Source organism: Coregonus lavaretus (assembly GCF_964263955.1).
Source record: "Coregonus lavaretus genome assembly, chromosome: 1".
Taxonomy (NCBI): Eukaryota; Metazoa; Chordata; class Actinopteri; order Salmoniformes; family Salmonidae; genus Coregonus; species Coregonus lavaretus.
Window position 1 is genome coordinate 84,435,926 of NC_139988.1, and position 12,016 is coordinate 84,447,941.

Genomic DNA, 12,016 nt, shown 5'->3' on the forward strand with positions numbered 1-12,016 from the left:
AATACACGTGTCTGTGTATTTCAGTTTTTCCAAATATATGCCAATACTTTCCAAGTGTATTTCCAAATACATGTCAATACGTTCCAAGTGTATTTCCAAATACATTTCAATATTCAACCACTTGTATTTTCAAAGAAACAATATCCAAATACTTACTTCGAAATATATTTTAAAGTAATGTAAATACCCTAAATAGTATTTGAACCCAGGTCAGGTGTGTGTGTGCGTTTGCGTGCGTGTGTGTGTGTGCGTGCGCACGTCTCTCTATATTTGTAGCTAGCAGTAGGCCTATACAAAGTATTACGGATCACTAGCTATGTTGCAAACGGCTACAGGTTCTGCATCTGTTGTTTTGCTAAAAAAATATGAACTTGTGGTCATGCTGAGTTGCTACTGGAGATTCCTGCATATTCAAAAGGTGTCTCTAAATGAAATCATCTGGTGATGCAATTTTACAGGAAATAGTGATATATTTATGTCCTTTGATAAACAACACAAGGTGATAATTGATAGAAGTGATGGATCAATAAACCATTAACACAGCTGGGTGACTCACATCACATGACACCTCCCTACATTTGTAAAACATTTTGGGTCCACAGTATGTGGAATATATTAAATATAAGTGCATTTTAAAGAGAGTGAAACGATTGAATCATTTCAGCAAATAGAGTTTGAGCAATAATGTACACTTTGATCCAATGGCAAAAATAACTTTAAGCCCATCTCTCTCTCTCTCTCTCTCTCTCTCTCGCTCGCTCGCTCTCTCTCTCTCTCTCTCTCTCTCTCTCTCTTTTACATTGGGGGCGCAAGGGTTTCATTGATGAGCAGTCAGTGAGACAGCGAGGGGTAGCTATAGCCTCAGACAATTTCGCATATAAGTGCTGGATCAAGTTACATAAAACTACGTCATCCACTGGCTCATATGGTCATTTATGGTATTTCAGGCAGATAGTTTAGGGTTGAGAGTGATAATTAGAATGATTTCGGAAATGCTGTCCTATGTTTAGTTGCTGCTGTTCAACGTTGAACGGCAGTCTCTGCACGCATTGTGCTTGAAAGCAGCAGACTTTAATTGGTTTCTCAATGAGATATAACCATTAGTCAGTCCAACACGCGAGGGACTGAGGAAAAGCAGCACTCAGCATTCCCCGTCGCCGTTACTCAACTGTCCTCTCTACAGTGAACTGAACGTTTTGGACGATTTGATCTCCATATTTCTACCTCAGAATTGTTTTGTTTTAGTAGCGGATCGCATTGGATCCTATAGCATCTTTCATTCCCGACTGGATAAAGTTTGTGCAGGTTCCAACATGAGTGATTTAGAAGAAGACTTTAAAAATATTATTTTGATAAAAGAGGAGAGAATTAAGGACATGGAGATGCGTCTCGCCGAGAAGGAAGAAGAGATCCACGAATTAAAACGAAAACTGCACAAATGTCAATCCGTTCTGCCCAGCGCGCAGATAATTGGACCTAGAACCAGGCGCGCCCAAGGCATCTCGGCGGAACCTCAAGCTCACCGAACCTTCCAGGAGTTAAACAGTGAAGCATTTCGGAAACATTCCAAGTCTGACAGGTACCACATCGTTTATTATTGCTACTTCACCATAATTACCTGCAGGGCACACACTGGTTAAATCAACGTTGTTTCCACATAATTTCAGTGAAATTACGTTGAACCAACGTGGAATAGACGTTGAATTGACAACTGTGCCCAGTGGGTAATGTCTTTCCTGTTCCTTTGCTTTCCTTTTCCCAAACATATTTTGTCCATAATGCTTAGCCTTACAAATAATGCATTTAACTCTTTATATTGTGCGTAGCTCCTGTGCCCCGTGTAGCTCATTTGGTAGAGCAAGGCGCTTGCAACGCCAGGGTTGTGTGTTCGATTCCCACGGCGTGCCAGTATCAAAAATAAATAAAAATGTATGCACTCACTAACTGTAAGTCGTTCTGGATAAGCGCGTCTGTAAAATGAATGTGGGGAGAGGCCAGACATCCAAAAATTAAGAAGGATTTGCTCATAAATCACTTAGTAATTTCATCTGGAAGTGTTGCGGCAATTTTTAGACAGAAGTCTGGTGATTTTAACTGATTGGCTCCATCTTCAACCTCTTAGGAAGTACCTAACACAGGAAGTCCCTAACACCACCAGGCTTTTTATGCAAAAATGATTTTTATGCTAAGTCCAATATATCGACCTACAATATTTATGCGTCTTTGGCCAAATACAGTAGGCTTACTTGAGTCTGTGCGTTGCTTTTCAGATATCACTTTTCATGTCCCTCAAATGCTTCAGAGCAATTTCAACTGGGTGCTTCTAATAACCCCTTACTGTGGCCCCATTCAGGGCTGTTCAGCTAAAAGCTGTGGTTTGTCATTTTATGCAGACAGTCACCATGGTGATGTAACCTGGAGAGAAGTGAGGGGACAATGTTATGTCTGTTGTGATGAGTAACTTATTCATTAGACATATTCACCTAACTGTTGTGCAACGATGAGTGGCCCCTATGATTGGTTTACTCATAGAATGTGCTCTAGAAATACATTGGAACTGTTTAGACATATTGTCCTGGTGTTTAGTTGCTATTACAGTTAGTGAGTGCATACATTATTTTTATTATTTTTTCATACTGGCCCCCCGTGGGAATCAAACCCACAACCCTGGCGTTGCAAACGCCATGCTCTACCAACTGAGCTACATCCCTGCAGGCCATTCCCTCCCCTACCCTGGACGACGCTGGGCCAATTGTGCGCCGCCCCATGGGTCTCCCGGTCGCGGCCGGCTACGACAGAGCATGGATTCGAACCAGGATCTCTAGTGGCACAGACCACTGCGCCACTCTCAGCTCTTGTTGTTTGGGCACCATTGATTATACGTGTCCCGAATCCTGATGTACTGCTAATGAGCAACCAAGGCATTGCCTAAAGTTGTAAACAAGCTTTGTGGAACCGAAGTCACTTTTGATCATTATCCACTGACCCTCACACATAGGCCTGTATTGAGTGCACTGACAGAGTGGTCCACTGATATTGACAATCCACTGACTCTTGTGAAAGTGTATTTTTATCGCTGATTGATATTATGAGAGCACTGTTGGGTACTTATACACTTCACTACAATATTGAGTGTCCTGACTCAGAGTATACTTATTATGAGTGTGCATTGGTGCCGATATGACTCTGACTCTACCAGTGGAGGCTGCTGAGGGGAAAACGGCTCATAATGATGGCTGAAATGGAGTAAATGGAATGGTATCAAAAACATGGTTTTCATATGTTTGATACCATTCCATTCACTCCATTCAACTCCAGACATTATTAGTGCCATGTTTGGTCTCCTGGAGATACTGATCTCTTGAGATTGCACAAATCCCACTTGAGTGGGAGATGTCACGATATGTATCTGCCTTGTCACAGAGGAGCTTGATTCACAGTTTTAATAAGGTGGATATTTGGCATCTTTCTCTGAGTCATTGATGGATGCACTGGTATTTTAGTCAGTCAGCACCTTGTGTTCTCCCCCTCTCTGTCTCTCTGTCTCTCCCCTCGCTTTCTCTCTGTCTCTCTCTCTCTCTCGCCCCCTTCGCTTTCTCTCTGTCTCTCTGTCTCTCTGTCTCTCTGTCTCTCTCGCCCCCTCGCTTTCTCTCTGTCTCTCTGTCTCACTCTCTCTCTCTCTCTCTCTCTCTCTCTCTCTCTCTCTCTCTCTCTCTCTCTCTCTCTCACTCACTCACTCACTCACTCACTCACTCACTCACTCACTCACTCACTCACTCACTCACTCACTCACTCACTCACACTCTCTCTCTCTCTCTCTCTCTCTCTTTCTCTCAATTTCAATTTCAATTTAAGGGCTTTATTGGCATGGGAAACGTATGTTAACATTGCCAAAGCAAGTGAAATAGATAATAAACAAAAGTGAAATAAACAATAAAAAATGAACAGTAAACATTACACTCACAAAAGTTCCAAAAGAATAAAGACATTTTAAATGTCATATTATGTCTACATACAGTGTTGTAACAATGTGCAAATAGTTAAAGTACAAATGGGAAAATAAATAAACATAAATATGGGTTGTATTTACAATGGTGTTTGTTCTTAACTGGTTGCCCTTTTCTTGTGGCAACAGGTCACAAATGTTGCTGCTGTGATGGCACACTGAGGTATTTCACCCATCAGATAAGGGAGTTTATCAAAATTGGGTTTGTTTTCAAATTCTTTGTGGATCTGTGTAATCTGAGGGAAATATGTTTCTCTAATATGGTCATACATTTGGCAGGAGGTTAGGAAGTGCAGCTCAGTTTCCACCTCATTTTGTGGGCAGTGTGCACATAACCTGTCTTCTCTGGAGAGCCATGTTTGCCTACGGCGGCCTTTCTCAATAGCAAGGCTATGCTTACTGAGTCTGTACATAGTCAAAGCTTTCCTTAAGTTTGGGTGAGTCACAGTGGTCAGGTATTCTGCCACTGTGTACTTTCTGTTTAGGGACAAATAGCATTCTAGTTTGCTCTGTTTTTTTGTTAATTCTTTCCAATGTGTCAAGTCATTCTCTTTTTGTTTTCTCATGATTTGGTTGGGTCTAATTGTGTTGTTGTTGTTGTCCTGGGGCTCCGTGGGGTCTGTTTGTGTTTGTGAACAGAGCCCAAGGACCAGCTTGCTTAGGGGACTCTTCTCCAAGTTCAACTCTCTGTAGGTGATGGCTTTGTTATGGAAGGTTTGGTAATCTCTTCCTTTTAGGTGGTTGTAGAATTTAACTGTTGTTTTCTGGATTTTGATCATTAGCGGGTATCGGCCTAATTCTGCTCTGCATGCATTATTTTGTGTTTTTCGTTGTACACTGAGGATATTTTTGCAGAATTCTGCATGCAGAGTCTCAATTTGGTGTTTGTCCCATTTTGTGAATTCTTGGTTGGTGAGCGGACCCAGACCTCACAACCATAAAGGGCAATGGGTTCTATAACTGATTGAAGTATTTTTAGCCAGATCCTAATTGGTATGTCAAATTTTATGTTCCTTTTGATGGCATAGAAGGCCCTTCTTGCCTTGTCTCTCTGTCTCTCTGTCTCTCCATCTCTCTGTCTCACTGTCTCTCTGTCTCTCTCTCTCTCTCTCTCTCACCCTCTCCATCTCCCCCCTCTGTCTCTCCCCCTCTCCCCCTCTTTGTCTCTCTGTCGCTCTGGCTCTCCCTCTCTGTCTCTCCCTCTCTCTGTCTCTCTCTCTCTCTGTCTCTCTGTCTCTCCCTCTCTCTGTCTCTGTCTCTCCCTCTCTCTGTCTCTCTGTCTCTCCCTCTCGCTGTCTCTCTGTCTCTCTGTCTCTCTGTCTCTCTGTCTCTCTGTCTCTCTGTCTCTCCCTCTCTCCGTCTCTCTGTCTCTCTGTCTCTCTGTCTCGCTGTCTCTCTGTCTCTCTGTCTCTCTGTCTCTCTGTCTCTCTGTCTCTCTGTCTCTCCCTCTCTCTGTCTCTCCCTCTCTCTGTCTCTCTGTCTCTCTGTCTCTCTGTCTCGCTGTCTCTCTCTCTCTCTGTCTCTCTGTCTCTCCCTCTCTCTGTCTCTCTGTCTCTCCCTCTCGCTGTCTCTCTGTCTCTCTGTCTCTCTGTCTCTCTGTCTCTCTGTCTCTCCCTCTCTCTGGCTCTCCCTCTCTCTGTCTCTCTGTCTCTCTCTCTCTGTCTCTCTGTCTCTCTGTCTCTCTGTCTCTCTGTCTCTCTGTCTCTCTGTCTCTCTGTCTCTCTGTCTCTCTGTCTCTCTGTCTCTCCCTCTTGCTGTCTCGCTGTATCTCTGTCTCTCTGGCTCTCCCTCTCTCTATCTCTCTGTCTCTCCCTCTCTCTGTCTCTCTGTCACTCTGTCTCTCTGTTTCTCCCTCTCGCTGTCTCTCTGTCTCTCTGTCTCTCCCTCTCTCTGGCTCTCTGTCTCTCTGTCTCTCTGTCTCTCTGTCTCTCTGTCTCTCTGTCTCTCTGTCTCTCCCTCTTGCTGTCTCGCTGTCTCACTGTCTCTCTGTCTCTCCCTCTCTCTATGTCTCTCTGTCTCTCCCTCTCGCTGTCTCTCTGTCTCTCCCTCTCGCTGTCTCTCCCTCTCTCTGGCTCTCTGGCTCTCCCTCTTGCTGTCTCGCTGTCTCACTGTCTCTCTGTCTCTCCCTCTCTCTATGTCTCTCTGTCTCTCCCTCTCGCTGTCTCTCTGTCTCTCCCTCTCTCTGTCTCTCCCTTTCTCTGGCTCTCTGGCTCTCCCTCTTGCTGTCTCGCTGTCTCACTGTCTCTCTGTCTCTCCCTCTCTCTATGTCTCTCTGTCTCTCCCTCTTGCTGTCTCTCTGTCTCTCCCTCTCTCTGTCTCTCCCTCTCTCTGGCTCTCTGGCTCTCCCTCTCGCTGTCTGTCTGTCTCTCCCTCTCGCTGTCTCTCTGTCTCTCCCTCTCTCTGTCTCTCCCTCTCTCTGGCTCTCTGGCTCTCCCTCTCGCTGTCTCTCTGGCTCTCCCTCTCTCTGTCTCTCTGTCTCTCCCTCTCTCTGTCTCTTTGTCTCTCTGGCTCTCCCTTTCGCTGTCTCTCTGTCTCTCTGTCTCTCCCCCTTGCTGTATAATGTGATGATTTGATTTGAGGATCTGAGTCCGACTCATGCTATTCCCTTTTATTACACAGTACCTACAGTTATACTCAAGTCTCATTGAAAGTGTTAACACTAAACACTTTGCAACTCTCAAAGATCTCAATGTGAGCACTGTGCCCTGTGAGCAAAGTGTGACTATTGTAAACATAGCCTCAGGGCAGTTTCTCCACAGACACACACACACACATAACAGAACGTGGCCACTGTTCCAGATATTCTCCTCTAGATATGCAGCTAATAACAATTGCCACAAGATGGGAGCAAAATGCTTCTTCATGGTTAGGATCTGTTTGTGAACAAGGGTGGCTGTGTGACCGAATTCTCTGTAGGCCTATTCCTGATCGTTAAACAACCGTTTCTGCTCATGTGCTACTTTATGATGAAACTGTGGCCTGCCTTGTGTTACCAGTGGCCTGCCTGTGGTTACCAGTGGTCTGCCTGGGGTTACCAGTGGCCTGCCTAGGGTTACCAGTGGCCTGCCTTGGGTTACCAGTTACCAGTGGCCTGCCTGGGGCTACCAGTGGCCTGCCTGGGGTTACCAGTGGCCTGCCTGTTTACCAGTGGCCTGCCTGGGGTTACCAGTGGCATGCCTGGTTACCAGTGGCCTGCCTGGTTTACCAGTGGCCTGCCTTGGGTTACCAGTGGCCTGCCTGGGGTTACCAGTGGCCTGCCTGGGGTTACCAGTGGCCTGCCTGGTTACCAGTGGCCTGCCTGGGGTTACCAGGGGCCTGCCTGGTTACCAGGGGCCTGCCTGGTTACCAGTGGCCTGCCTGGTTACCAGTGGCCTGCCTGGTTACCAGTGGCCTGCCTGGGGTTACCAGTGGCCTGCCTGGTTACCAGTGGCCTGCCTGGGGTTACCAGGGGCCTGCCAGGTTACCAGTGGCCTGCCTGGTTACCAGTGGCCTGCCTGGTTACCAGTGGCCTGCCTGGGGTTACCAGTGGCCTGCCTGGGGTTACCAGTGGCCTGCCTGAGGTTACCAGTGGCCTGCCTGAGGTTACCAGTGGCCTGCCTGAGGTTACCAGTGGCCTGCCTGAGGTTACCAGTGGCCTGCCATGTTACCAGTGGCCTGCCATGTTACCAGTGGCCTGCCTCGTTACCAGTGGCCTGCCTGGGGTTACCAGTGGCCTGCCATGTTACCAGTGGCCTGCCTGGGGTTACCAGTGGCCTGCCTGGGGTTACCAGGGGCCTGCCTGGTTACCAGGGACCTGCCTGGGGTTACCAGGGACCTGCCTGGTTACCAGTGGCCTGCCTGGTTACCAGTGGCCTGCCTGGGGTTACCAGGGGCCTGCCTGGGGTTACCAGTGGCCTGCCTGGTTACCAGTGGCCTGCCTGGTTACCAGTGGCCTGCCTGGGGTTACCAGTGGCCTGCCTGGGGTTACCAGTGGCCTGGCATCTAGAACAGAGGCACTACACTCTGCATTTGCATCCCTCCTCCTCACCCGGCTCTCTCTCTCTCTCTCTCTCTCTCTCTCTCTCTCTCTCTCTCTCTCTCTCTCTCAGACACTTTAATGTAACTGAGGCTGGTGTCTTAAATCCTCTCATAAGACACACAAACACACACACACACAAACACTTACGCACAGACACGCACACACACAATGCACATAGGTACACACACTCATTTAATTATCTTAATTGGACAGCTGTGTCTGTCACAGATGATGTCATATGAGCCGAGGCTCAAACTGCATTCCACTGAATGCTCTGAAATATGTTAGACAACTGCTTATATTGCCTGGAGATAATTGTCAACTGGAGTGCTGTCTGCCTAGTTTTGCAATGTACATGGGATTATTATTTCATGGGATTATGGGCTATGTGTATGATATGAGGTGGCCATAGGAGGGCGCTGTAGACTCTTATCAGGACTGGTGTCCTCATTCAGCATCACTACTACTATATCAAGTCTGTGGCTAAGGTAGGCTTAAGCAATAAGGCCTGAGGGGGTGTGGTATATGGCCAAGATACCACGGCTTATGGCTGTTCTTACGCACGACGCAACGTGGAGTTGCCGTGGTATATTGGCCATATATCACAAACCCCGAGGTGCCTTATTGCTATTATAAATTGGTTACCAACATAGTTAGAGCAGTAAACATAACTGTTTTGTCATACCCGTGGTATACGGTCTGATATACCACGACTGTCAGCCAATCAGCATTCAGGGCTCGAACCAGCCAGTTTATAATACCAAATATAGCTCAAGGGTTAAACAAGAAGAAGATGATAAATATTAGGCGACACTCAAGGGAACAATGATAAGACAGAAAAGCATGGTCTAATTTATGTATAATAGAGCCAAAGAGACATTTCTATTTTGATCTCTATTGCCTCCGTTTCCGGGACTTGTCACAAACATTAGCTCAAACACAGTGATCTATCCAAACTATTTATCAGTGATTGCAATAGCATAATTCCTTATTCAACTGTTACCCCAGTGTTTTGGGGTCAAAACATGCAGCTTCAAAGGGCTGAATGCCATCATCATTGTGATCCTGCCTGATTATAAATTACAAGTGGTTAGCATCATACAGTTTAATTTGATCTGTCTCAAACCATGATTCTTAATGGTGGGAAGAGAAATGGAATAAACATTATAGTGCATATGTCTCTGCAATATCTACACATTACTATCACGTTACTATCACGTTACTATCACGTTACTGTCACGTTACTATCACGTTACTGTCACGTTACTGTCACGTTACTGTCACGTTACTATCACGTTACTATCACGTTACTATCACGTTACTATCACGTTACTGTCACGTTACTATCACGTTACTATCACGTTACTATCACGTTACTATCACGTTACTGTCACGTTACTGTCACGTTACTGTCACGTTACTATCACGTTACTGTCACGTTACTGTCAGGTTACTATCACGTTACTGTCACGTTACTATCACGTTACTATCACGTTACTGTCACATTACTATCACGTTACTGTCACGTTACTGTCACGTTACTATCACGTTACTGTCACTTTACTATCACGTTACTATCACGTTACTGTCACGTTACTATCACGTTACTATCACGTTACTATCACGTTACTGTCACATTACTATCACGTTACTGTCACGTTACTATCACGTTACTATCACATTACTATCACGTTACTATCACGTTACTATCACATTACTATTGAAACCATTCAATATTCTGTGCAAAGTAATTGCCTACAAAATGAGATACAGCACGACAGGTATGGTGCATATATAATCTATCTCTGACAGGTAGGGTGCATCTCCACGAATCTTATAGAGCATAGGCGTGTGTATTACCTGATACCTGATTGGCTGATCATAGTATTGAGGGGAGCATCCAACTTGTTACCACTCGTGGGGGGATGAATTATTGTGCGCTGACGCTCACTCTGGATACTGACGTATGTGAGTAATAAAATGAAGCGTATTGTTCGTCACATTTGGCCAACCTTTCATTTGATAGGCTACTCACCTGAGTTTCAAATCAAGCGCATGAGTCATTCTGCCCGAAAGTGTTTAATTTGTGTAGTGGCACTGAACGGGGAGGTTGCCTTCCAAATCTCAGCATCATTCGATTTACTCGCAAAGTTTGCAGCGCTCTGCTGATCCTGACGTCTCTGAAAACTATGGGGACGTTACGCGATCTCCAATACGCATTACAGGAGAAGATTGAAGAGTTGCGACAACGAGACGCACTTATTGACGAACTGGAGCTGGAATTAGATCAAAAGGACGAATTGATTCAAAAGCTTCAGAATGAACTGGATAAATACCGATCCGTAATCAGACCGGCGACGCAACAAGTCCACAAGGCAAGCGCACTACAGGAGCAGCACAGGACCAAGAGACAGGCGATATCAGGAGAGCCCACGGTCTTTGACATTCATGAACTCAGTCATGTCACTCTTCCATTCTACCCCAAGAGCCCACAGTAGGTTTCATATGTCAGTCTTTGTTCATTGTCTCTTACGTGTGTGCTGACTGCTGTTCATCTATTTTATATTACATGTCCCTATTAGAGTGTGAGTGGTACTGAAAGTGAATCCTGTCACAGCAACACTGATGGCTAGTAGGCTAATTGAATGGCAAAATGTTGGCTTTAGATGTGGCTGTGTTTGCATTTGCAATAGGATACGTTGTGTGTGTGTGTGTGTGTGTGTGTTATGGAAACATGATATCATGCAGCCACCATCTTTGCATAATGGATGCTAGTTGTGCAGTGACAGTATGCTGTCTGCATACACCTGGCTGAGTATACATTATAAAACTAGCCTGAACTCAAGTCTCAACCGAAACATTTGTTTTAAAACACACACACAACTTACCTCACTGCAATTGCAAAAACAGTCAAATCTAAAGCCACTATGTTATGCAGAGTCAGGAAACCCCCATCATGCAAATGCATTCAACACCTTACAGTAAAAGTCAGCCTCTGACAGCATAAAGCTAACATTTCTAATTCACTTGTTGCTCAAGCCCTGATATTGTTCTCAAATGTTGATTGACTAGCCAAATCAAAATTGACCTTCTAAAGATACATATAACCATAAAGGAACATACTGTACATGGACAGATAACAATTTCCATGTAAGAGATACAATATCTGCATAAAAGGAAATCATTACGAAACATTAGGTTAGGAATTTGAGTATGGTAAAAATGAATTTGTATATGTAAATGCCTTCAGAGTACAGAACATAACTTTCTATTACAGTACTTTGTTTTGTCAAAGCCCAGACAAAGGAGAAAGACAGAGAAGAATATGTTCTTATGTGGAGTCAGTAAATGATGTATTCCACTGTCAAGATAGACTGTTCGTTTCAGCAAAACGAATAGGTGCTCTACCTCTCGCCAATATTGTGTGTGTGTGTGTGTGTGTGTGTGTGTGTGTGTGTGTGTATCTCACTAATGTTTCTATTCTCATACTTTTTACAACAGTACGAGCACAGGTTGATTCCACAGCAGCATGGCCTGAAAATATTTTTGATAGCACAGATTGTTCTGGCAATTCTCACATAAAAACTTCATTGGGGGGAAGGATGTTTAACATGCTTTTTACAATTGTATCACAAACATTTGTTTTGAAAATCATGATGAAAGTAGCAGTTTTAGGCCCTTTTCAGACCTATACATGCCTCCTGTAAGAGCCTAGAATCCGTACATGGTACACTCAACATCTTGGTGTCATTATACTCCTAACAGTGTGCTCTAAAATATGGAGAATTTTTATATTCTGAAATAAAAAATATCACCTTAATTTATTCAATAAAAAAAATATGATTTTTATCTCAAAGTACCCGTTTTGATTCTCCTTATTTTTAGACATTTTGTTTGTAACAATATACTCTTCAAACACGTACAATTTCCAGAGTGGGCTCTCTGCTAATTTTCAAGAAATGATCAATTTTATACAAAGAAATTATAGGTCA

The 12,016-nt window shown here is 44.5% G+C and overlaps 1 protein-coding gene across 3 annotated transcripts in view; it reads left to right on the forward strand.

Annotated features, from left to right (window-relative positions):
* Nucleotides 1-1,313: 1,313 nt before the first annotated feature.
* Nucleotides 1,314-12,016, forward strand: part of LOC311132396 (cGMP-dependent protein kinase 1-like) — a gene marked incomplete at its 5' end in the record, with an annotated part of 223,927 nt that continues 213,224 nt past the window's right edge. For 2 of the 3 annotated variants that reach the window (XM_084165669.1, XM_084165670.1), the window contains one exon: nt 10,214-10,518. In XM_084165669.1, coding sequence (XP_084021795.1) covers nt 10,214-10,518 — 305 coding nt within the window. Of the gene's footprint in view, nt 1,580-10,213; nt 10,519-12,016 lie in introns of those variants that run through there. The other variant, XM_084165671.1, reaches the window with a different exon arrangement.